Genomic DNA, 27,708 nt, shown 5'->3' with positions numbered 1-27,708 from the left:
ATGAGCTGGAGCTTTTCAATATAAGATGTTGGCAGATTGACTGGGTCAATTAAAGAAAGTGGCCGAGCATTTTGCTAAGACAATCAGTCACTTATTTATGTTGCCCTTAGTTAGGACACCATAAAACTGGTGACAGGTTCCCTTTAAGGAGAGGATTGTGGAACATCTAAAATCCCATGGATTGAAAGATGAAAAACCGCATGGGTTTACTTCAGGGAGATCATGTCAAACTAATCTTATTGATTTATTTTTTATTGGGTGACTAAAATAATAGATGGCAGAGGTGCAGTAGACATCGCTTATCTAGACTTTAGTAAGGCTTTTGATACTGTCTCACATAGAAGGCTTATCAATAAATTGCAGTCTTTGTGCTTGGACTACCATATTGTTGAATGGATTAGGCAGTGGCTGAGAGACAGACAACAGAGGGTTGTAGTCAATTGAGTATATTCAGACCATGGTCTTGTTATGAGTGGGGTATCTCAGGGATCTGTTCTGGGACCCATATTGTTTAATATCTTTATCAGCGATATTGCAGAAGGCCTCGATGGTAAGGTGTGTCTTTTTGCTGATGACACAAAAATTTGGAACAGGGTTGATGTTCCTAAAAGGTAGGCAGACAATGTCATAGAGCAGCAGGAAATGCTAGCCGAATCCTTGGGTGTATAGGGAGAGGCATTGCCAGTAGAAAGAGGGAGGTGCTCATGCCGCTCTACAGAACACTAGTGAGACCTCATTTGGAGTATTGTGCTCAGTACTGGAGACCATATCTCCAGAAGGATATTGATACTTTGGAGAGAGTTCAAGGAAGAGCTACTAAACTAGTACATGGATTGCAGGATAAAACTTACCAGGAAAGATTAAAGGACCTTAACATGTATAGCTTGGAAGAAAGACGAGACAGAGGGGATATGATAGAAACTTTTAAATACATAAAGGGAATCAACAAGGTAAAAGAGGAGATAATATTTAAAAGAAGAAACACTGCTACAAGAGGACATAGTTTTAAACTAGAGGGGCAAAGGTTTAAAAGTAATATCAGGAAGTATTACTTTACTGAGAGAGTAGTGGATGCATGGGATAGCCTTCCTGCAGAAGTGGTAGCTGCAAATACAGTGAAGGAGTTAAAGCATGCATGGGATAGGCATAAGGCCATCCTTCATATAAGATAGGCCAAGGGCTATTCATAGTATTCAGTATATTGGGCAGACTAGATGGGCGAACTGGTTCTTATCTCCCGACACATTCTATGTTTCTACACAGAGCTAAACATCTACTAGTAATCTGACCCCACAGTTTAATGTAAGCCACACTGTATAGGTGTGGGGTACCTAAAGAATATTATGTAGAGCTTTCTGTGTTCCTCAGGCTGATGTGTCACTAAATCAGGACTTCTAGAATCTTATATCAGGATGTTCTAGAGTGTTTCTCAGGAATGCTGAGAAAATTTGTGCAGATATGATCGTGTGCAGCAGGGTGAAAGTAGCTGGAAGCTCAGAGCACAAGCATCATCAAGGGCAGCCCAACTACCTATCCTAGTACTGAGCGAGTGCCAGGGCTGCTGCCCTCAACAGCGTGTCTCAGGTGACAGGCTTCTGCAATCTGTAGTGTAATTGGCTTTGCGTATGTATATTGTGTGTGTATGTATGTATGTATGTATGTATGTATGTATGTATGTATGTACAGGGAGTGCAGAATTATTAGGCAAATGAGTATTTTGACCACATCATCCTCTTTATGCATGTTGTCTTACTCCAAGCTGTATAGGCTCGAAAGCCTACTACCAATTAAGCATAGTAGGTGATGTGCATCTCTGTAATGAGAAGGGGTGTGGTCTAATGACATCAACACCCTATATCAGGTGTGCATAATTATTAGGCAACTTCCTTTCCTTTGGCAAAATGGGTCAAAAGAAGGACTTGACAGGCTCAGAAAAGTCAAAAATAGTGAGATATCTTGCAGAGGGATGAAGCACTCTTAAAATTACAAAGCTTCTGAAGCGTGATCATCGAACAATCAAGCGTTTCATTCAAAATAGTCAACAGGGTCGCAAGAAGCGTGTGGAAAAACCAAGGCGCAAAATAACTGCCCATGAACTGAGAAAAGTCAAGCGTGCAGCTGCCAAGATGCCACTTGCCACCAGTTTGGCCATATTTCAGAGCTGCAACATCACTGGAGTGCCCAAAAGCACAAGGTGTGCAATACTCAGAGACATGGCCAAGGTAAGAAAGGCTGAAAGACGACCACCACTGAACAAGACACACAAGCTGAAACGTCAAGACTGGGCCAAGAAATATCTCAAGACTGATTTTTCTAAGGTTTTATGGACTGATGAAATGAGAGTGAGTCTTGATGGGCCAGATGGATGGGCCCGTGGCTGGATTGGTAAAGGGCAGAGAGCTCCAGTCCGACTCAGACGCCAGCAAGGTGGAGGTGGAGTACTGGTTTGGGCTGGTATCATCAAAGATGAGCTTGTGGGGCCTTTTCGGGTTGAGGATGGAGTCAAGCTCAACTCCCAGTCCTACTGCCAGTTTCTGGAAGACACCTTCTTCAAGCAGTGGTACAGGAAGAAGTCTGCATCCTTCAAGAAAAACATGATTTTCATGCAGGACAATGCTCCATCACACGCGTCCAAGTACTCCACAGCGTGGCTGGCAAGAAAGGGTATAAAAGAAGAAAATCTAATGACATGGCCTCCTTGTTCACCTGATCTGAACCCCATTGAGAACCTGTGGTCCATCATCAAATGTGAGATTTACAAGGAGGGAAAACAGTACACCTCTCTGAACAGTGTCTGGGAGGCTGTGGTTGCTGCTGCACGCAATGTTGATGGTGAACAGATCAAAATACTGACAGAATCCATGGATGGCAGGCTTTTGAGTGTCCTTGCAAAGAAAGGTGGCTATATTGGTCACTGATTTGTTTTTGTTTTGTTTTTGAATGTCAGAAATGTATATTTGTGAATGTTGAGATGTTATATTGGTTTCACTGGTAAAAATAAATAATTGAAATGGGTATATATTTGTTTTTTGTTAAGTTGCCTAATAATTATGCACAGTAATAGTCACCTGCACACACAGATATCCCCCTAAAATAGCTAAAACTAAAAACAAACTAAAAACTACTTCCAAAAATATTCAGCTTTGATATTAATGAGTTTTTTGGGTTCATTGAGAACATGGTTGTTGTTCAATAATAAAATTAATCCTCAAAAATACAACTTGCCTAATAATTCTGCACTCCCTGTATGTGTATATATATATATATATATATATATATATATATATATATATATATATATATATATAGAGAGAGAGAGAGAGAGAGAGAGAGAGAGAGAATGGGACAGCACTCCAAGACTTGAAAAAAGTAGAAATCTTTATTCACCCATGTGAAAAATAATTGCAATGTTTCAGCTCACAACTGAGCCTTTCTCAAGCAAAGAAACACAAGCCTGTGCATGTCTTATACAGCTTTCTCAAAAATCAAGTAACCAATGAATTTTACAAATCAAAAACATGTGACTATTCGTCATGTGAAAATAATTAACCTCATTAGGTCATGTGAACAATTACATATGCAAAGTATCCTACTACTGAATACATGGAGCTGTGTCCATTAGTATTGCATCCAAACTTGTAACATTTGAATAATGCATTTAACAAAGTGCATATGTGCATGAATAAAGTGCATAAAGATACAAAGAAGATAAATCATGTATTAATGTTTAAAATCATACACCACGGAGACTGAGGAAAACAGTGAAAGTTTGACCATGTCTGACAAAATCGCATGTCCATGTGAATACTGGCCAAGAACAGCACTGTTAACTAATACTGCCAATACCACAAAATGTCAAAGACACACCTCTGCCTCCACTATGCGCCCGCAACTCAGCTCCATTACATCATCAGCAACCAGATTTCATAATGTTACTGTGTAGGGGCTATTGCACGCGCATAATGTGACATTAAACAGTGAACATAGAAGTTTGGACACATGTGACAGCTCGCGATGTTCTATGTGTATAAAATTAACTGGATAGATTTTCCTCTGCTACTGTATCCATGCTGTGTCAAAATTAATCTCTGCTATTAAGTGGTCTATATGGGAGATCCCTATTACACTGTCTATGGACCGAAACAGTGAGACGGTTCGGGGTACACTACACTCACGTGTGGTGTCCCCCTTACCTGACCATAATTTTGGAGGGGGTTGATCCACCCGGGAGGTTGGATCCCTTTCCGATTGGCCCAGACAGTGAGGTTGACACAGTGATAAGTGCCTGGTTCCAAACTGAGACGATTCCTTGAAATAATGTCACATTATGCGCGTGCAATAGCCCCTACACAGTAACATTATGAAATCTGGTTGCTGATGATGTAATGGAGCTGAGTTGCGGGCGCATAGTGGAGGCAGAGGTCTGTCTTTGACATTTTGTGGTATTGGCAGTATTAGTTAACAGTGCTGTTCTTGGCCAGTATTCACATGGACATGCGATTTTGTCAGACATGGTCAAACTTTCTCTGTTTTCCTCAGTCTCCGTGGTGTATGATTTTAAACATTAATACATGATTTATCTTCTTTGTGCTCGGATCGGCTATCAGAAAGGTGTCCCTAACCTATCTAACCCTATCTTGCAACAAGCAGTAGAATTGTGCCATAACTGCTGCGATAGGGCAGCCTAAAGGGGGCCACCCCTATATGAAGTGACTGTAAGATGGCGTGGGTGGGTGGGTGAAATCAGCTGAATCATCATCAGCCTAGGCCTGCAGGAGCCTATAAATAGCCTAGTACCCACCCAGCCTGGCCTCACAGGTGCAAGTAAGTAGCCGTGTAATCAGCCTCTCCTCTCACAAATACAGCAAAATACTTTTGCTTAACACTTGTGCTCGGATCGGCTATCAGAAAGGTGTCCCTAACCTATCTAACCCTATCTTGCAACAAGCAGTAGAATTGTGCCATAACTGCTGCGATAGGGCAGCCTAAAGGGGCCAAAAAGCATAGACCTTATTTAGAGTAAACATATACATACCATTACGACACCCGCTTTGAACGCAGAAGACTCTACCCGATGAAGGTGCGGAATATACCGTACATATCAGAGACTTCTATATACCTTACCTCTTTGTCACGTGCCGTTGTTTTTGGAGGTAGCTAAAGTTGATGTTTTGAAAGAGCGGTCGGTAGTCAAAACTATTTACCCCTATGTTGACGATCATATGAACATATTACGAGAAGGTCTGAACCCGGGAGCTGCAGACTGAAATAACAATGGTGAATGTGATGGAAGACTTAATGAAGTCCAACCATTCGCTAAGGGCCCTGCTCGGACACCAACTATTGCTGGTAGCAAATACTTCACCTATACTTCTTCCCCAGGCCACTGCTTAAATTATTTCTTATTATTTATAAAGGACCCAAAAGTTAGAAGATGGCATATGCCGCTTAACTCTGATAATGGATCGGGACTTCGTAACCGCCTGTAGTCGTGACCGGACTTCGTAACCGCCTGTAGTCGTGACAGGACTTCGTAACCGCCTGTAGTCGTGACAGGACTTCGTAACCGCCTGTAGTCGTGACAGGACTTCGTAACCGCCTGTAGTCGTGACAGGACTTCGTAACCGCCTGTAGTCGTGACAGGACTTCGTAACCGCCTGTAGTCGTGACAGGACTTCGTAACCGCCTGTAGTCGTGACAGGACTTCGTAACCGCCTGTAGTCGTGACAGGACTTCGTAACCGCCTGTAGTCGTGACAGGACTTCGTAACCGCCTGTAGTCGTGACAGGACTTCGTAACCGCCTGTAGTCGTGACAGGACTTCGTAACCGCCTGTAGTCGTGACAGGACTTCGTAACCGCCTGTAGTCGTGACAGGACTTCGTAACCGCCTGTAGTCGTGACAGGACTTCGTAACCGCCTGTAGTCGTGACAGGACTTCGTAACCGCCTGTAGTCGTGACAGGACTTCGTAACCGCCTGGCGCGAAAGACCCTAATGGCGGGGCCAGGCGCCAGTGAGGGAAGAAACGTAAACCTGAAAGAAAGCTGCTATGTTCATCAGGGGAACGGTATCAGAGCGGTGCACTGACTCCCCCAGAAAAATACTGAGTAAACATGATGTAGCAATGAAAAGGAAAATGCAGCCTTAAGTGGAAGCCGAAGTGATGTATGAACAGGTGGGTGAACGCAGCTGTGGATGTGAGTAGTGCCTAAAACATGGTATGGGCCCAGCTGTGAGCATGAAGAGCACGGTATAACGCAGCTGTGAATGCAATCTGAGATGACAGGGTATCAATGTGATGCAACAGCAACGCATGAACGCAGCTCTAGTGGTGAACAGAGTATAAATTGGGAATGCAGTTGTGATACACCATGTATGCTGCTCCTGTAGTTGTGATAGGATCTGTCGTGTCTGTAGACGTGACAGACTTTGTCAATTGCGCCTTATTACTGTACCTCCTACTGGAAGACAGACCGATACCCAGGCCGGACACCAAACCCTCAGCCCGAGTTTGTAGATGAAGTAAGCCTGCCTTGGGAGAAGGTGATGTCCGCAAAGGCAGGCTTGAGATGACTGCTTAAAAAACCCAACAACCTAGAAAATAAAAGTCAGAGAAAACGACAATGTGAGAGAGGCTCTAATGGCGCGAGACACCACAAGAAAATTGTATTGCGAGCCAAATATGACCGAGCCATGCGAGCGGGTCTGAGGGCAGAAAAGACATGGAACCTACTTGTGGTGGGACCACGCAGCCGGCCTCGAATGGCGGAGTTTATGTCTGTAAAATTTAACTGAGAAGCCATGCGTGGGAGACTAAAGGTGGAGTGATGCGTGAGGGACTCTAATGGCTGAGTCATACGTGTAAACTGAAATGGAAAAGCCATGCGCGAGACTCTAATGGTGGAGTCATATGTGTAAACTAAACGGAGAAGCAATGCGTGAGAGACTCTAATGGCTGAGCTATGCATGAGAGACGGATGGCAGAGTCGTGTGTAACTAAAACGGAGAAGCCATGCGTGAGACTAATAGCGGAGCCATGCGTGAGACTAATAGCGGAGCCATATGTGTAAAACTAAAACAGAGAAGCCATGCGCGAGAGACTAATGGCGGAGTCGTATGTGTAACACTAAAACGGAGAAGCCATGCGTAAAAGACTAACAGCGGAGCCACGCGTGAGCGACTAATGGCGGAGTCATATATGTAAAACTAAACAGAGAAGCTATACGTGAGAGACTAATGGCGGAGTCGTATGTGTAACACTAAACGGAGAGCCATGCGTGAGAGACTCTAATGGCTGAGTCGTGTGTGTAACACTAAAACGGAGAAGCCATGCGTGAGAGAGTCTAATGGCAGAGTCCTATGTGTAAAACTAAACGGAGAAGCCATGCATGAGAGACTAATGGCGGAGCTGTATGTGTGACACTAAAACGGAGAAGCCATGCATGAGAGACTCTAATGGCGGGGTCATACGTGAGAGACTCTAATGGCGGAGTCGTATGTGTAACACTAAAACAGAGAAGCCATGTGTGAGAGACTAATTGTGGAGCCATACGTGAGAGACTCTAATGGCGGAGTCGTATGTGTAACACTAAAACAGAGAAGCCATGCGTGACAGACTAATGGCGGAGCCGTACGTGTAACTAAACCGGAGAAGCCATGTGTGCGACTCTAATTGCAGAGTCATGCGTGTGAGACTAATGGCAGAGCCCTGTGTGTAAAAGTTGAACGGAGAAGCCATGTGTGAGCGACTAATGGCGAATTATTATTATTATTTTTTTTACCACTTATGCAGCACCAGTATGACTTGTGGACTCTCATAACCATGACCCTCTCCGACAATAAACCTCAGACGCTAACCAGCCTACAACCGTATTGTACCCCTAACGAACAACATGAAGCACGGTCATCGGGCCCCCGAAGCCATGTAGCCCCCCGAAGCCAAGAGACTGACCTGGATGACCTTACAGTGATGATAAGTAATTAAAACGTGAGCCAGACCTAATAAAAAATGCATATACATTAATGATCTGAACCACGTGCCTAGATGAAACATTAAACCAACCGCAAAATTGAACCAGATGGGAGAAAAATGAAGAGCCAGAGGCATTACGGTTCGCTAAGAGAAGACCCTTTGTCGTGACAAACGAATGAACAACTGTGAAAACATAGTAGGAACTTACTCCTATTGGCCCACAGTCCGCTAGGGAGCTATTTGGTTAACTGGGGCAGGGGACCAATCTGAGTAACTGCAAACCAGAAGTAAAGGAGACCAGTCTGAGTGAATGCAATCCAGGACTGAAGAACACAATTTTTTTTTTTTTTTTTTTAAAGAAATGCAGCTTTAAGTGGAAGCAGAGTATAACACATAATGTAAGAACAAGTGAGTGAACGCAGCTCTGAATGTGAGTGGTGCCTAAAACATGGTATGGGCACGGCTCTGAGTATGAGCATGAAGAACATGGTATGAAGCAGCCGTATGAATGCAATCTGAAAGTGCACAGAGTATTAATGCAATGCAACAGCGGACGCATGAACGCAGCTCTAGTAGTGAATGGTGTATAGGACAAAACGTAAATGCAGACACCTCGACGAAGCTGTGCGTGAGAGACTCTAATGGCGGAGCCATGCGTGAGAGACCTATTCTAGGCACATGCTACACCAATAACAATATGCAATAGCCTCCAACAAGCCCCTAAACAGCCAGGCAAACTATACTAACAACAGTCATTTTGACCATTAGCGCCCAACTCTGCTTCGTCCAAGCATATGCGCATACCGCAATGTGTGTCTCGTCCAAACAAGTCTGATTTGCCCTTTTTTTTTTTTTTTTCCTCCGCCATTGATCCACATTTACCATCACTTAAACACAGCACGCGTGCTTGAGCCAACTGCAGACACGCTCCCCGCATGTAAACCAGGTACCAGAAAACATACAACCATGCCCACTCTAAGCACATGCTACCCCAATACTGTATGCAATGGCCCCACCAGGCCTCTGAAATAGCCGGACAAACAATACAACCATCGTTCAACCCTTGGCGCCCAACTCTGCTTCATCCCAGAGCACTACATGTGGTGGACCGCAGCGTGGGTCCCGTGCAACAACTCCGATCCTACCATGAATACCAGCGCCCTCCTGAGACATTCTGCCGTCGCCCAGCCGTAAGGAGCCTCCACACCATGCTGCTGTATCCTAGAACTGACTCAGAGGTAGTGAAATCAGCTGAATCATCATCAGCCTAGGCCTGCAGGAGCCTATAAATAGCCTAGTACCCACCCAGCCTGGCCTCACAGGTGCAAGTAAGTAGCCGTGTAATGAGCCTCTCCTCTCACAAATACAGCAAAATACTTTTGCTTAACACTTGTACTTTTATGCACTTTATTCATGCACATATGCACTTTGTTAAATGCATTATTCAAATGTTACAAGTTTGGATGCAATACTAATGGACACAGCTCCATTTATTCAGTAGTAGGATACTTTGCATAAGTAATTGTTCACATGACCTAATGAGGTTAATTATTTTCACATGACGAATAGTGACATGTTTTTGATTTGTAAAATTCATTGGTTACTTGATTTTTGAGAATGCTGTATAAGACACGCACAGGCTTGTGTTTCTTTGCTTGAGAAAGGCTCAGTTGTGAGCTGAAACGTTGCAATTATTTTTCACATGGGTGAATAAAGATTTCTATCCTTTTCAAGTCTTGGAGTGCTGTCCCATTCTCTCTCTCTCTCTCTCTATATATATATATATATTTGGGTGTGTGTGTATCTACTGGCCCACAGCAAATTACACTACAGACCCCTTGCGAATGTCACTGTTATGGGGTCTCTTTTACGCAGGCACTGTGGATCCCACTTTTATGAGGGCACTTTAGATGTCACTGTTGTGGGGACACAGTGGATGTTACTGTTTATTAGGGTACTGTTGATGTCACTGTTATGGGATTTAATTAGTAGCATTTCACAATACTGAAATGTATAGCTTTTCCAAAAAAGCCACCAGTGACTGTGTGTACTCCGTCTACCATTATTCTCACTGTGAGGTTGTGCATCTGTTCATGCGGCTGGTGGTTTATAGCCATGCCAAGAATGAACATGTCTATTTTTGGCACAGTTGCAAATATATAACGCCTGTTGCATAAATGGCACGCCACGTGCCATTTAGAGAACAATAGGAGTCCACATGGCTTGTGGCAGTGGTTCTTTTGTGGAATATATATATATTTTTATTTACATGAATATATGTACACCTTTTCACATGCAACCTACAGTATTTAGTTGGCTAAAATAACAGAAAAAACACAATACACATGACAGTCTGTGTCCCTATTATGCATGGCCACGGCTTTAAACCGCGGCTCTACAATCTTCAGTGCTGCCTGAGCAATATCCCAGACCGGTTATATGTAATGTTTTGTTATGCCATATTATGACATGTAAGTACAACAACATGCAGAGGTAGGCACACAGGGTTAACCACCATGTTCCTCTTTTCTTGGTAGGAGTGGGCTGGTCCTCCTTAATGCCAGGAGAGGAGGTTCTAGCCAGGACAGTGTGGAGCGTGGAAGCATATAAAATTGGTCCTACTCCAAAGGTCTTAGGGACCATCAAGAGAATCCTATTCTCCTGTAAGACTATGACTTCAGAGGGACTGCAAGATTTTTATAGACAGCAGAGTGACCAGCAAACCAGGCCAAACCAACTCCTAGCCTGCATTACACAGTGCATCCCTATATTGACAAATGCTAGCTTATAGCTTTTAGCCAGAAGTTCAAGAGAGAGAGAGAGTTATCAGCAAGATAGCACATCTGAGGTGCCCTAAATTGCCACTTATCCAGCCATCATACCTCATCCTCTGGGGACAGAAATTGCACTTTGTACCAAGTACTGTTGTATATACTGCAAGTTATCTTTTGAACTGAGTAAAGAGAGACTTTTATTGAGTCAATCCTGTCCTGATTTTTCAAACCACCTTTGCACTTTACCGATCCCAAGGGGGCAACAGCCGGAGCAGTACACAGTAAAAAAAAAATCTCATCAGGGTCCCAATCATTCCCATCCTCTGTATTGGCTCTTCAGGGGCTTGCTGCACCTCCCATTTAAATAAATGAGAGGCAGAAACTACTGCTCGCTGGGGAAATTTCAGCATGGAAACCAGCCACAAAATTCTGCCTGCAAAAAATGCTGTTTGAATGGGCCCATACGCTAGTTTCACATCTGTGTTCAGAAATCCAAAAGACTGTTCTGGCAAAGGAAATAGCCTGTTGGAGTTCACCGTATCCAGTATAGTGGGATAATGCCATTATCATCTTAATCCCATTGACTATAATAGGATTTGACAGGGATCTGACCAGTTTCCATCATCAATGCTAGCTTTCCGATGGACGAAAAATCCTGCATGTATGATTTTTTTTGTCCGGCTGACAGCAGACATTTCTGATGGAAAACGGCATTATCCCTGTCAGATCCCATTACAGTCAATGGGATACGGAGGTTTACGTCAATATCCGGTGAACTCTAGCAGGCTGTTCAGATGATGGAACAGCCTGACAGATTTCTGAACACAGATGTGAATGTATCCTTAGGTACACACCTCAGCAGAGAGTATCACCCATAACTTATAGAGTATATGACTTGCTATGTTACAGGCTCAACAAACAGTATCGTAAATGATAGAATTAGATACAGATGTGTTTAGATGTGCTTGCTGATTCAAGCTGTTTAAAGCAGAGGAAAATTGCTATAGACTATTAGCAATGCAATTTCCAAGTGCTGGATGTAAATATTCCTTCTAAGCAGCTCTGATGCCCAGACAGGGGTGAGAAAAGCACAGGCCTGAAATACAGGCATTGGGAGCATAAATATGCATCGTCAGGGGTGTTAGGAGCACATCAAATTTTCATTTTGGGACCGGACAACCTCTTTAAATATTGCATGGTAACAAAGAAATACAACAAGCAATATTGGATAAAAATGAATTGCTAAATTTACCTTCTTTTGAAGTACGCAGTGGAAAATGAATATGAACATTCCCTGAAGACAGTTGAAAACAGTGAACAAGTATGCCATGATGACTGTACTCTCATTTATATACATAAGTCCAAAAGCCCACGTCAACCCCAGCAGGCAAAGGAGAGCTATTGCACCTATAACCCATGATCTGAAAAAGAACATGACAAATAAAACATAATTATTTGTTAAGTTGCAAACCTTTTTTTTTTTTAATAAAAATAACATGGATTCCAAGTGCATTCTACATCTGCAAAGTAAATATCAGAAACATTCCTTAACGATATTGCTCTCTGACTAAAAGTGATCCCCTATCCACAACATAAGGGAAAACTAACAGTGGGGGCTGAACAACTCTAGAACACATATACAGTCGCACAACACTGAATTTTTTGCAACTGTCGTGTTGCAACACTATTTACTATCATTATAAAAATGTTGAGCAACTTTTCAGTGACAGTAAATCAATTGACTAGACTACTTAAAAACAAACCGTGTGAGGGGAGATAAATCAGGTGTCCCTGGTTCAAATGTCAGAGTTTGGAAATACACAGACTCCTAAAGTATCAAAGCCCTCTTCGTGTTCTACCCCCCCTCCCCCCCTCATCTGTCTCCTATTGACCTCCCTGATCCCTTTGCATTAAGGTAGGGGGATGGATCTGTGTCTAAACATAAACAAACTGACCAGCCAGAGGAGAAGGAGAAGGGGGGAAAGGAAGCTGAAGGATTAATGGTTGTAGCAGCTGCAAGAACAGACAGATAGTTGCAGAAAAAGAACGAGAATATTATTGTAATCCCTTCTGCGATGATCTGGCTGGATGGACTAGCCAATATAGAAGTCTGTTTCCACATATACAGACGTGGACAAAATTGTTGGTACCCTTTGGTCAATGAAAGAAAAAGTCACAATGGTCACAGAAATAACTTTAATCTGACAAAAGTAATAATAAATTAAAATTCTATAAATGTTAACCAATGAAAGTCAGACATTGTTTTTCAACCATGCTTCAACAGAATTATGTAAAAAAATAAACTCATGAAACAGGCATGGACAAAAATGATGGTACCCCTAACTTAATATTTTGTTGCGCAACCTTTTGAGGCAATCACTGCAATCAAACGCTTCCTGTAACTGTCAATGAGACATCTGCACCTCTCAGCAGGTATTTTGGCCCACTCCTCATGAGCAAACTGCTCCAGTTGTGTCCGGTTTGAAGGGTGCCTTTTCCAGACTGCATGTTTCAGCTCCTTCCAAAGATGCTCAATAGGATTGAGGTCAGGGCTCATAGAAGGCCACTTTAGAATAGTCCAATTTTTTCCTCTTAGCCATTCTTGGGTGTTTTTAGCGGTGTGTTTTGGGTCATTGTCCTGTTGCAAGACCCATGACCTGCGACTGAGACCAAGCTTTCTGACACTGGCTAGTACATTTCTCTCTAGAATTCCTTGATAGTCTTGAGATTTCATTGTACCCTGCACAGATTCAAGACACCCTGTGCCAGACGCAGCAAAGCAGCCCCAGAACATAACAGAGCCTCCTCCATGTTTCACAGTAGGGACAGTGTTCTTTTCTTGATATGCTTCATTTTTTCGTCTGTGAACATACAGCTGATGTGCCTTGGCAAAAACTTCGATTTTTGTCTCATCTGTCCACAGGACATTCTCCCAGAAGCTTTGTGGCTTGTCAACATGTAGTTTGGCATATTCCAGTCTTGCTTTTTTATGATTCGTTTTCAACAATGGTGTCCTCCTTGGTCGTCTCCCATGTAGTCCACTTTGGCTCAAACAACGACGGATGGTGCGATCTGACACTGATGTTCCTTGAGCATGAAGTTCACCTTGAATCTCTTTAGAAGTCTTTCTAGGCTCTTTTGTTACCATTCGGATTATCCGTCTCTTAGATTTGTCATCAATTTTCCTCCTGCGGCCACGTCCAGGGAGGTTGGCTACAGTCCCATGGATCTTAAACTTATGAATAATATGTGCAACTGTACTCACAGGAACATCTAGTTGCTTGGAGATGGTCTTATAGCCTTTACCTTTAACATGCTTGTCTATAATTTTCTTTCTGATCTCTTGAGACAGCTCTTTCCTTTGCTTCCTCTGGTCCATGTCGAGTGTGGTACACACCATATCACCAAACAACACAGTGATTACCTGGAGCCATATATATAGGCCCAATGGCTGATTACAAGGTTGTAGACACCTGTGATGCTAATTAGTGGACACACCTTGAATTAACATGTCCCTTTGGTCACATTATGTTCTGTGTTTTCTAGGGGTACCATCATTTTTGTCCATGCCTGTTTCATGAGTTTATTTTTTTACATAATTCTGTTGAAGCATGGTTGAAAAACAATGTCTGACTTTCATTGGTTAACATTTATAGAATTTTAATTTATTATTACTTTTGTCAGATTAAAGTTATTTCTGTGACCATTGTGACTTTTTCTTTCATTGACCAAAGGGTACCAACAATTTTGTCCACGTCTGTATTTCCAGGGGAAGGACTTTTTAGACAAGCAACAATTTAGACAGCTAAGGGTTGTGTGTATGGTCAGTAGGGAGATCCAGGAACTTAGGTCATGTATGGAATAAATAATTGTAAAAACTAATTGCATAATTTAGCTTGAAGGAGTCTGTTTACTGTGTAATGGTGTAACTGGTCTTTTGATTAATTTTTCAATAATAAGTAAATACAGTGTGTGTGTTGAGGAACAGCAGACCACAGCAGTGTAAGTAGAAATGGGATTGTATGTGGATTATGAAGTGAGTGTGAGGTTCAGTTAAGGTCAGTGTACTCTCCATTATGGAGGTATAATGAGTGTAGATTAAGGTGAGAGCAAACTAATTCCATAAACTGCATGTTATGCTATAACATTCTTGAAAGGATTAAGAATATGTTGATTGGCATATAAGACTGTATAAGAGCTGATAGTAGATTTCCCAGTTTACAATTGTGAGTGAGAGTGTCTATGGAGTCAGTCAGGTGAAGCTAGAGGGGCTTCTGTGTAGTTTGGATGCACCCTCCTCCCCTCCTTGGAGGATGGGGTATGGCCGGCATAGAGAGAGGAAAGAAGGAAGCTGGGGATTGAGTGCTAAAAGTCTTGAAATGAAATGAAATGAAATGCCAAATAAAAGTGGAGGTGGGGAGATGTGCTGCTGGTTGTAGAATGGTTAACAGATGGAAAGTCTAAAGAGAGAAAAGAGCAAATCTTCAGGACATTGTTCTCTAGCAGGGAGTCAAAATATGAGATGGTGAAAGTAAGTGATATGGGCCGAGGTATGTGATAATAAGGAATTTTTTTTTATCCAGTATAATGAGAGGTTTATTAATCTGATGTAATGATATTAAGATGTTTGTTCTCTTTCCTCAGAGATAAAGATGCTGTGAGATTTACCATTGCTTTATTGCGTGAATGAATAATGCTCGGAATATAGGGTGTAGTACGTGGTACCTCTGTAACTGAAAATGAGAAGTACTCTCCTAATAATTATACATCGTAATCGGATATCCTAAAAATAAAAAAAATTGGATAATAGAAAATCCATGTGGTACAAAATAGTTAAATGTAATATTGGGTGAATATGGTTCTTTAATTATGAAAACAACTGTTCATACCTCCTCCTCCTGGCATTCCTGCAGGGTTGGTGGGGAATCTGTACCGGCCGTCCAGCATCCCGGTCGGCCTGGTGCAGAGACTGTGGTTCCATCTGCACCAATGGAGTTAGGGGTGTTGTCCCCCTGTGGTTAGGGAGAGATCCTTGCAATATGGGGCCGTGCATCATGCTGCAACATGAGGTGATGGTCGTGGATGAATAGCACAAATTCAAAATGCCATCAATAAAATGCACCTGTGTTCGTTGTTCATAACATACGCCTGCCCATACCATAACCCCACCGCCACCATGGGCCACTCGATCCACAACATTGACGTCAGCAAACCACTCACCCACACACACTGTCTGCCATCTGCCCTGAACAGTGAAAATCGGGACTCATTTGTGAACAGAGCGCCTCTCCAATGTGCCAGACGCCATAGAATGTGAGCATTTGCCCACTCAAATCGGTCACAACGACGAACTGCAGTCAGGTCCAGACCCCGATGAGGACGATGAGCATGCAGATGAGCTTCCCTGAGACGGTTTCTGACAGTTTATACAGAAATTCTTTGGTTATTGTCACAACCAGACAGCTGAGAAGCTCTGACAGAAGCCTTTCAGAACCTCCTCCTTGAGTTCTCTTTGTTGTGCTGTTCAGTTCCTCATCTCGTTAGCCTCTTTCAGCTGTCATCTAGTTGGACTGATTGCTTCCCTTTAAATTCCTCCCCATGGTGCATTACTGGGCGGCTTATACTACTTCCTGGAGTGTGTGTGCATGCTGATCTTGTTTTCCAGTCTGCTACTAAGTTAAGTGCTGATCATTTATCTGTTATTTTCTGTTTGCTGGATCCCAGGTGACCCTGACTCCCTCCGTGTCTGGTGTAGGGAGCCGGTGGTCGTGTCCCCTCACTATTGTAGGGTGTTCAGGGGTTATATAGTCGAGGTACGTGGATATGCAACCATCCACCTCTGGGATCTTTGCATAGGCTGAGCAGCCAGGGAAAGTCTCAGGTCTTGTGCAGGGGTCTCCCTTTTGATTCCTTAGCTTTGGATCCACTCAGTCATATATGCATGTTGCTTTGTCTTGTTTCCTGTACACCGTCCGTGACATTATAAGCCGCCAAAACCGTCTCAAGCATGGATCCGGTTTCACTTTTGGCTGAACGCTTCCGGGTCTTTCATTGGAGGTAGCTGATCTCCGCAGGACTTTTTCTCAGCTTCAAGTGACCGGTTCAGCTTGCATTCATGGAGTTTGTTCTGAGCCTAAGATCTCGCTCCCGGATACGTTTTCCGGGGGTAGTGAGAATTCTGTGCGTTTTAGAGAGGCTTGCAAACTCAATTTTCGCCTTCTTCCCCATTCCTCTGGTGATGAGGAACGGAGGGTGGGGATCATTATATCGCTGCTCAGGGGTAACGCTCAGTCCTGGGCCTTTTCGCTGCCGGAGGGGGCACGGCCTCTCCGTTCAGTGGATGAATTCTTTTTAGCCCTGGGTCAGATATATGATGATCCGGATCGTATTGCTCTGGCTGAGTCTAGACTACGTCTATTATGCCAGGGTAAACAATCCGCAGAAATATACTGTTCAGAATTTCGGAGATGGGCAGCTGATACTGGTTGGAATGATGCTGCACTCCGAAGTCAATTTTGCCATGGTCTTTCAGAGGGATTGAAAGATGCATTTGCCTTTCATGAGAGGCCTATTTCTTTGGACTCTGCTATGTCTCAGGCCGTTCGTATTGACAGGCGTCTTAGAGAGAGGAGAGATGTCCCCTTCCTGTCATACTCAGTCCCAGGACAGTGCAGCGGTCCCATTCTGTGTGCAGGGGTCTCAGTCGCTGTCAGCCCCTTCTGAGCAGGAGCCCATGCAGCTGGGGTTGATTGCTTCTGACAATAGAAGATTCAGCTCACATGGGAGGGTTTGTTTTTGTTGTGGAGGTATAAATCATTTGGCAAATATTTGTCCCTCTAGAAGATTCAGGCAGTTTTCTGGGAGTAATAAAGAAACAAACAGGAAAAAAATCTTTTAAAAATGTTCCGTCTGTTACTATTGGCAGAGTTGAGGCGGAAATTGAAGGTTTTCCGTTTGCTTGTAGTTCCCGTTTTGTCCTGCCGGCTAGGGTGGCGCTAGAGAGCAAGAACATTTTGTGTGAGATTTTTGTGGATAGTGGAGCAGCGGTCAATCTCATTGATAATCAATTTGCAATAACTCATGGTTTCCAGGTGTGCACTTTGGGAAAGGATATTCCTGTTTTTGCTATTGATTTCGCTCCACTTTCTCAGAAATCATTAAAGGGCATAGTTCACAATATCCGTTTAATTGTGAGTGATGCTCATGTTGAGGATGTGTCATGTTTCGTCCTTAGCGGTTTGCCTACTCCTCTAGTGTTGGGGCTACTCTGGCTCACTAAACATAACCCCACCATTGATTGGCAAGCGAGGCAAATAAATGGTTGGAGTGACTTTTGCAGAGAGAATTGCCTCACGACATCTGTTTCTGAGGTTGCTACTAAGACTGTACCATCTTTTCTCTCTGAATTTTCGGATGTCTTCTCTGAGAGTGGAGTTCAGGATTTGCCCCCGCACAGGGAGTACGATTGCCCTATTAATCTCATCCCAGGCGCCAAACTGCCTAAATCTCGTTTATACACTCTTTCCCAACCTGAGAGGATCGCTTTGCGTGCTTATATCTCTGAGAGTCTGAGAAAAGGACACATACGACCCTCGAAGTCACCTGTTGCCGCTGTTTTTTTCTTTGTTAAGAAAAAAGATGGTTCTTTAAGACCTTGTCTGGATTTCTGGGAGCTGAACAGTATCACTATTCGTGACCCTTATCCGCTTCCTCTGATCCCGGACCTGTTTAACCAGGTTGTTGGGGCTAAAGTCTTTTCCAAATTAGATCTAAGAGGGGCATACAACCTGGTCAGGGTCAGAGAAGGAGACGAATGGAAGACGGCCTTCAATACCCCTGAGGGCCATTTTGAGAATTTGGTTATGCCTTTTGGTTTGATGAATGCCCCAGCCGTTTATTCAGCATTTCGTGAACAGAATTTTTTATCATTTGATGAGAAAATTTGTATTAGTGTTTTTAGATGACATTTTGATTTTTTCTCCTGATTTCAAAACTCATAAGGAACATTTACGTCAGGTCTTGCTCATCCTGCGGGAGAATAAATGATATGCGAAACTGGAAAAATGTGTGTTTGCGGTTCCAGAAATTCAATTTCTGGGGTTTCTTCTCTCCGCTTCTGCTTTTCGGATGGACCCCAAGAAGGTCCGCGCTGTGCTTGAGTGGGAGCTTCCTGAGAATCAGAAGGCGCTGATGCGTTTTTTGGGCTTTGCCAATTATTACAGGAAGTTTATTTTGAATTATTCCTCTATTGTTAAACCACTCACTGATATGACCAGAAAGGGGGTAGATTTTTCTTCTTGGTCAGTAGAGGCGCATAAGGCTTTTTCTAATATCAAGGAGAGTTTTGCTTCCGCTCCCATCTTGGTGCAACCTGATATTTCTTTACCCTTCATAGTTGAGGTTGATGCTTCTGAGGTGGGTGTGGGGGCGGTCTTGTCTCAGGGTTCCTCTCCTGCCAAATGGCGACCGTGTGCCTTTTTCTCTAAAAAACTCTCCTCCGCAGAGAGAAATTACGATGTGGGAGATAGGGAATTGTTGGCCATCAAGTTGGCTTTTGAGGAATGGCGCCATTGGCTAGAGGGAGCCAGACACCCTATTACCGTATTTACTGACCATAAAAATCTGGCCTACTTGGAGTCAGCCAAGCGTCTGAACCCGAGACAGGCCAGATGGTCTTTGTTCTTTTCTAGGTTTAATTTTGTTGTCACGTTCCGCCCTGGAGTTAAGAATGTGAAGGCAGATGCCCTGTCACGTTGTTTTCCGGGAGGCGGGAATTTTGAAGACCCGGGTCCCATTTTGGCTGAAGGTGTGGTGGTCTCTGCTCTTTTTTCTGAATTGGAGGCAGAGGTGCAGGCAGCCCAGTCAGAGGCTCCTGATCTTTGTCCTCCTGGGAGGTTGTTTGTGCCTCTCGCTTTAAGACACAAGATTTTTAAGGAACACCACGATACGGTCCTTGCTGGGCACCCGGGGGCAAGAGCCACACTGGATCTCATCGCTCGGAGATTCTGGTGGCCTGCGCTTCGTAAGTCGGTTGAGGGTTTTGTGGCAGCCTGCGAGACTTGCGCTCGTGCCAAAGTCCCTCATTCACGGCCATCAGGTCCTCTCCTTCCCTTACCCATTCCTTCCCGTCCTTGGACACATCTGTCCATGGACTTTATAACGGACCTGCCTCGTTCCTCGGGGAAGACTGTGATTCTGGTGGTGGTGGACCGTTTTAGCAAAATGGTGCATTTCATCCCTTTTCCTGGTTTGCCCAATGCTAAGACTGCTGGCGCAGGCATTTATTGATCACATTGTCAAATTGCACGGTATTCCTTCAGACATAGTCTCTGATAGGGGCACGCAGTTTGTTTCCAGATTCTGGAAGGCTTTCTGTTCTCGCTTGGGGGTTCGGTTGTCATTCTCTTCTGCTTTCCACCCGCAGTCGAATGGCCAGACAGAGCGCGTCAATCAGAATCTGGAGACATATCTGCGCTGTTTTGTGGCGGAGAATCAAGAGGATTGGTGTTCTTTTTTGTCCCTTGCTGAGTTTGCTTTAAATAACCGTCGTCAGGAGTCCTCTGATAAGTCACCATTTTTTGGTGCATATGGGTTTCATCCGCAGTTTGGGACTTTCTCGGGAGAGGGGTCTTCTGGTTTACCTGATGAGGACAGATTCTCCTCGTCTTTGTCATCTATTTGGCAAAAGATTCAGGATAATCTAAAGAGCATGAGTGAGAGATATAAGCGTGTGGCAGATAAGAGACGTGTGCTTGGTCCGGACCTGAATGTTGGTGATCTGGTGTGGTTGTCTACCAAGAATATCAAATTGAAGGTTCCCTCCTGGAAGTTGGGTCCTAGGTTTATTGGGCCTTATAAAATCCTGTCTGTCATCAATCCTGTTGCCTACCGTCTGGATCTTCCTCAGACTTGGAAGATCCATAATGTTTTTCATAAGTCCTTATTGAAACCTTATGTTCAACCCATTGTACCCTCGCCTTTGCCTCCTCCTCCGATTATGGTTGATGGGAATCTTGAATTTCAGGTCTCTAGGATTGTGGATTCTCGTCTTGTCCGCGGTTCTTTTCAGTACCTTGTTCATTGGGAGGGTTATGGTCCTGAGGAGAGGATGTGGGTCCCAGTGACGGACATTAAGGCCTCTCGTCTCATCAGGGCTTTCCATAGGTCCCATCCTGAGAAGGTGGGCTCTGAGTGTCCGGAGTCCACTCGTAGAGGGAGGGGTACTGTCACAACCAGACAGCTGAAAGGCTCTGACAGAAGCCTTTCAGAACCTCCTCCTTGAGTTCTATTTGTTGTGCTGTTCAGTTCCTCATCTCGTTAGCCTCTCTCAGCTGTCATCTAGTTGGACTGATTGCTTCCCTTTAAATTCCTCCCCATGGTGCATTACTGGGCGGCTTATACTACTTCCTGGAGTGTGTGTGCATGCTGATCTTGTTTTCCAGTCTGCTACTAAGTTAAGTGCTGATCATTTATCTGTTATTTTCTGTTTGCTGGATCCCAGGTGACCCTGACTCCCTCCGTGTCTGGTGTAGGGAGCCGGTGGTCGTGTCCCCTCACTATTGTAGGGTGTTCAGGGGTTATATAGTCGAGGTACGTGGATATGCAACCATCCACCTCTGGGATCTTTGCATAGGCTGAGCAGCCAGGGAAAGTCTCAGGTCTTGTGCAGGGGTCTCCCTTTTGGTTCCTTAGCTTTGGATCCACTCAGTCATATATGCATGCTGCTTTGTCTTGTTTCCTGTACACCATCCGTGACAGTTATACAAACAGATTGTTGCTGCAGCTGTCCGGATGGCTGGTCTCAGATGATCATGGAAGTGAACATGCTGGATATGGAGGTCCTGGGCTGGCGTGGTTACACGTGGTCTGTGGTTGCGAGGCCGGTTGGATGTACTGCCAAATTCTCTGAAACGCCTTTGGAGATGGCTTATGGTAGAGAAATGAACATTCATTGCACGGGCAAAAGCTCTGGTAGACATTCCTGCAGTCAGCATGCAAATTGCACGCTCCCTCAAACGTTCGACATCTGTGGCATTGTGCTGTGTGATCAAACTGCACTTTTCAGAGTGGCCTTTTATTGTGGGAAGTCTGAGACACACCTGTACAATATTCACGCTGTCCAACCAGCACCTTGATATGCCACACCTGTGAGGTGGGATGGATTATCTCGGCAAAGGAGAAGAGCTCACGAACACAGATTAAGACAGATTTGTGAACAATATTTGAGAGTAATTTTTTGTGTATGTAGAAAATGTTCAGCTCATGCAAAATGGGAGCAAAACTGAAAGTGTTGCGTTTATATTTTTGATCAGTATATACTGTATATTGTGGGGATTTGCTCTGGTAAACAGTATAAGCAGATGCAGTATAGAGGCAACAACCAGTTTTTAAACCAAAAGTTCATAGTTTATTCACACGTTAGAAAGTTCACAGAACAAAAAAAAACACTTTCAAGCAAAAAAGTCACCTTGCAGTATTGGTGTCAGTTCACACCATGTGGCCTGTTCTGCCAACAAGAGTCCATCAGCAGGATTTAGTTGAGAGTTTCTAGAGTGTCTGACGCACGGCCCTTCTGTCATACCATGACTGTCGATACCCAAAGTTTACATCCATGAGCTCGACCAGGTGGGGACTGTCGGCCCATACATGGCCGGGCTCATGACACCACCAGCAGATTATCGGGTTCCGATCCCCAAAGGGTACATCCCGTGCAGTCTTTCCCAGCTCAGGGCACCGGGTCTGGGGTGGGGTTTTTCTAGATTTTCTTACACCCTTCCCCAGAGTTCCCCCCTGGAGTTCCTCAGTAGCCCTATACCGTTCGACCAGGTCCACCATCTCCAGGGCACTAGTAGGAGACGACAGGCCAACCCAGTGCTGGAGGGGTGGTGGCAATGCCCTCCAGAATTTGTCAGCTACAATATGGTCCAGCTGAGCAGTGGCACTCAGTACATTTGGCGGTAGCCATTTTCCGAGGACTCCAAGCACTCCACTTGACACTGTACGCACTGCAGACCCCACAAACCGCCGAAGCTTGGTTGAGGTCTCAACCGTCTCCTACCCACCCTGGACCTACGACAAGGCTCCAGGTTCCAGTAGGTGAACCTCTCCTAAAACCAGAGAGCAGGAACAGCTCCCACAAGAGCTAGTAGTTATGCCATGGGAGTATAGCAAATCTTCAGCGTATAGCAATCCCCCAGTGTCGATCAGTTACCCAAACACCAGCCTCAACATGGTAAAGGGTAAAAACAGGAACTCTTTATTTGAACGCACAAGCATTGATTTATACACATCTTCCAACAAGGTTACCACAGGGTTTTGTAAAAACAGCCAATAACCACGTACAATACACTCCCACACAAAATATTCCCCTCTGCCTGTAATACAATTACCTCACACTGGGTTGATGTAATCATCACAGGCAGGAGAATACACAATGTCTTCTGTCCTGGAGACAACCGAGACGTAATTCAATTATCTCTCAGGACAAAGGGACATAGTCAATACACACAGAGAGACAATGGAACAGACCTCACTACTCAACGTATACAATGTCCCACCCTTTACAATACACATAGACATTTAACATCCCAAAATGGCACGAATTAGACCAGGGGTTCAAGTTAGTACAAGTCCTTTGTGAACAAAGGAGGCCTGGCTAATGAGAGGGCTCATAATCCTGGGGCAAGAGGCTGGTAGCCAGGCGCCTCCAAAACCCAGTGGCGAGGTTGGTTTTGCCACACATCTCCCCCAAGGGAAGACTAACCAGATACCTGACCTCACGCCGGTCAGTACCTGAGTTAGTCTGGCCGTCCACCCAAAACCTAATACTGGACCTGTTGAATTTTGGGGCCTGGCTCTGTTCTGTATGTCCACAGCTGTTGAGTGGGCATCTGCTACTCCTTGCTTCATTGTTGTTCTCTAGCTTGGAGCTGTAGGTACTTGGAGGGCAGAGGCCGACTGCGCTCTGCCCAGATGCTAGCTCTTCCGCTGGGGTAGCCTGTGGAAAATCCGGCTCTGGAGAAGAATATAGAGGAGGGCAGAGGCCAACTGTGCTCTGCCCAGATGCCAGCTCTTCCGCTGGGGTAGCCTGTGGGAAGTCAGCCTCTGGAGAAGAGGATAGAGGAGGGCAGAGGCCAACTGCTCTCTGCCCAGATGCCAGCTCTTCCGCTGGGATGGGGTCAGGGAATCCTACCCCCTGGTTGCGGATCAGAAGTGGAGAGGAGGGATCGCTTACCTCCTCCTCCTGACATTCCTGCAGGGTTGGTGGGGAATCTGTACCGGCCGTCCAGCATCCCGGTCGACCTGGTGCAGAGACTGTGGTCCCATCTGCACCAATGGAGTTAGGGGTGTTGTCCCCCTGTGGTTGGGGAGAGAGACCAGTTGTCTCCTCTCCCTTCAAAGTACACTGCCGCTGGAGAATGGAGACAATGCTCTACTCTCCCTGCAAAACATACTGCCGCTGGGGAGCAGGACCAACTGTCCCTACTCCCTGAAACTCCGGCTGCCGTTGGGGATCTGGGCCAACTGCCCAGCATCCCTGTAGGGCCGGTGAAGAGATCTCGGTCCCATCTCCACCTGCCATATGAGTTTCCCCCCAGGACCAGTCTATGAGGTCCCTTACCTCTGTAACTGGTACTGAAGCAGGGGAAACTTCAGTCGGGTCTTTCCAGCTGTAGGGTTGTAGGTCTGAGACTGCCACCCAGCTCTCTGGCAGTGTATATTGGGACCTAATTGAGCTGAAGAGGTATTGGTAATCCTGCTCCAGCTCTCACTCCTTTGTCACTAGAGATGTCAGGTCTTGTCTCACCTCTCTTGCTGTAGCCCAATCATGCATAGCCTCCCTGTAGTCACAGATATCTCAGAACCGGGACTCTCCAGCATCTCCGAATTCTGGTTCTGCGAAGTCCTCAAACAACAGGCCAGGGCCATCATAATCCTCACCCTCGAGTCTGTCATGCTCAGCCATCCAGGGGGAGTGCCGAATCACATCCCACCAGAGTGCCTGGTAGGCATTGTCTAGCCAAAGCTCCTTCCATGGACTATTTTTTTTCTGTGTAAGCAAAAAGCAGGACTGGGTCCAAATCACAAAAGAGATGCAAACATTTCAGAAAGATTTTATCTCTGTTTTGGACCCCCTCCTGGTTTGGGCTTACAAATACTGATCAAATAATAATACTGATGCTGCTGCCTCCTCCCCTTCCCCACTGTGTCATGGGGCAACTACTGTCACTAGTTCTGCCACTGTTGCCACTCTCCCGACTCTGTCCTGGGGCCACTACTGTCACTGCTGCTGCTACCCTCCACACTCTGTCATGAGGCCTTTACTATCACTGTTACTGTCACTGCTGCTGCCACTCTCCCCACTCTGTCCTGGGGCCACTACTTGAATCTTGGTGCACTTAACAGCAGGGGCGTTGCTATGTTAAAACATTCGGGGCCTGGGCCCCTGATGTTTTGTCCCAGGCTCCGAATGTCTTGCCTGCCTGCTATATACATCATCAGGATGGCAATACAATTGAATCTAATGCACTGGAAGAGCTGAAGAACCTGTGATGACATCACAGGTCATGTGACCAGTAAAACACAGTGGTTGAAAAGGACCTGGGATGATGTCACCATCATGTGACCAGTGCAGGAGAGGTTATATGGCCATCAGATTGCCTGGGTCAGGCCCATAGCTGGAACCTCCCAGGTGGGTTTCACCGGCTCATACCATTGGGCCAGGGGTGGGGAGTTTGGGGGTTTACCTGCCCCCCTCCCGAAAGAACGCCCCTTAAGATTCTTAGTGGCCTCATAGAGTTCCACCAGGTCCACCATTTCCAGGAGACACCTGGCCGATACACAGCTGGAGAGGGGGTGGCAGCGCCCTCCAGAATATGTCTAGTCTTTCCAGGATAGCTGTGGGACTCAGCACATCAGGCTGTAGCCACTTTTGAAAAAGGTGGAGTAAGTCATAATACTGGAGTCTCTCGGGCTCAGTTGGCTTGAACTCCCACTGATGTACCTGCTGGGCCCGGACCAACACATTTACCCCCAGTCTTGCCAAAATCTCACCCTTTACCTTCAGGTAGTCGGCCGCTTGATCGTTCGGCAAGTCAAAATATACGCGCTGGGACTCTGATGCCCACTGGTCTTGGGAAAGCTTTTCCCTGGTGGCCACTTTCTCGTACATCGCCAGGTAGGTTTTGATGTCGTCTGCGGGTGTCATCTTGGGGATCGCTGCATGGACTGCTTTCCGGGCATTGTGGATGCTTGGGGTTGCTCCTGCTGTCTGCAAAGCCATCACGTGTTGCAGCAGTAACTGGTTGGTCTCTTGCTGCTGCTTATTAGCCTCCCGTTGGTGCAGGTTGGACTCTCGCTGCTGTAGATTAGCTTCCACGAGGGCCTTCACAACAGCCTCCGCTGGTTTGATGTACGACATACAACTGTGCCCAAAAATGCAAACCAAAAAATATATCGGCGTTCACGCCAGCCTCACTATGCTAGCCCGCATCCTCCACCAAATGTGGGGATTCTCTCTGGTAGCTAGGATTAGCGGGTGCAGCACAGAGGCAAAGTACAAGTTCTTGGTTCAAAACATCAGTGTTTATTCACACGTGAAAGCAAAACAAAAACGCAAGTTGCTTGATGATCGTTCACACAAATGAGAAGTTTATATACAAAACAGTCACCCTTTCTCCTGGGTGTTACTTCACACCCTCTTGGAAGTTCTGCCTTGTCAAGTCCACAGTCAGGAGTTAGGTGGTCTGTTCGCCCTCACAGGGTTCTGAGCCCTCCAGACCGGATCAAGCTGCAGATCCCAAAACAGCCCTCAGATCACATCACACATACCTCCTGAGCTCCACTGTCAGACGGAGGTAATGCTCTCCACCTGGCAGTGCTGGATGTTTTTTATGCCTGGCAAAACCCGGCCTGAAACATGGGGAGTAGTCACCCACCCAGCACTTTGGCTGCTCCCAGTAAGAGCTGTCCCGGATCAGCTATTATAGCCATACTAAGTATCAAGGTGTCAAACAGCAACTGCTGCTGACACATAAAAACCGGCTCTTACTCTACCGAGGCCAGGAACCTCGGTGACACGTACCTATCATCCACAATGATTCCTTGTACCTTCTTACACTCTATTTTATTGCTGTGAGGAAGGTTTTCCCACCTAAATGATGTGTACCATCTCTGCCAAATGTTGCATGGTAACAGTTTTGGGATTATCTTTGGTTGCCATCCTTTCGACAAATTCTGCCCAGGATGATAATCTGTTTTATTTGTTTGATGAATGGCCAATCTTTTGCTGGGGTTTGTGGTCAATGTTTCCTTGTCCAAGTAACAGGTTGGTCATTGGTTAGGGGTTTTGGGGAGTGGGTGAAGTTTTGGGGATATACAGTGGGTCAACTGTGCTGGATTTGACTTAACTCTCCTGTGGTCATCTGGATGTCTTCAACGGTCCCAACCTTTTTATCTTAACCTGAAGTATTTGCCTTATTCTTTGATGTGTTGTGAAGTTGAGCTCAAGCTTATGGCTGTGATCAGGCTTTATACAATTTTTATTTATTATTTACAGTATCAGTATGAAATGGTTATTAAGTCTTGAGTTATTGGTTTCAGTATTCATGGTTATGAAGTTTTAAGTTTTAAAGGCCGTGGACAATTTTAGCCATTTATTATTGTTATGTGTTTCATTTTAAGGTTGATGTTAGGAAATGTATGACCTATAATCCCATTTTTTTTTTTATTGTTTCAGATTTTAGACTTGGAATATGGAAATCATTTCGTTTTATAAAGGGATTTATGTCTACAGTGCAAAAAATTATTTTCTGTTCTTTTAGTAGTTTCCGATTTGACAGAACAGAGCTATTTACAATTTTAGGCTATATGCACACGAATGTTGTTTGTTTCCGTGTCCATTCCATTTTTTACGGATAGGATGCGGACCTATTTATTTCAATGGGTTCGCAAAAAATGCGG

At 45.0% G+C, this 27,708-nt stretch overlaps 1 protein-coding gene across 3 annotated transcripts in view; it reads right to left on the bottom strand.

Moving 5' to 3' along the window:
* Positions 1 to 27,708, bottom strand: part of ADGRL3 (adhesion G protein-coupled receptor L3) — an 807,408-nt gene that overhangs the window by 261,365 nt on the left and 518,335 nt on the right. For all 3 annotated transcript variants that reach the window (XM_044305816.1, XM_044305825.1, XM_044305834.1), the window contains exon 19: positions 11,999 to 12,167. In XM_044305816.1, coding sequence (XP_044161751.1) covers positions 11,999 to 12,167 — 169 coding nt within the window. The remainder of the gene's footprint in view (positions 1 to 11,998; positions 12,168 to 27,708) is intronic.

Source organism: Bufo gargarizans, chromosome 1 (assembly GCF_014858855.1).
Source record: "Bufo gargarizans isolate SCDJY-AF-19 chromosome 1, ASM1485885v1, whole genome shotgun sequence".
NCBI classification, from domain to species: domain Eukaryota; kingdom Metazoa; phylum Chordata; class Amphibia; order Anura; family Bufonidae; genus Bufo; species Bufo gargarizans.
The sequence above is the reverse complement of the archived record's forward strand: the minus strand, read 5'-3'. Positions and strand labels throughout refer to the sequence as shown.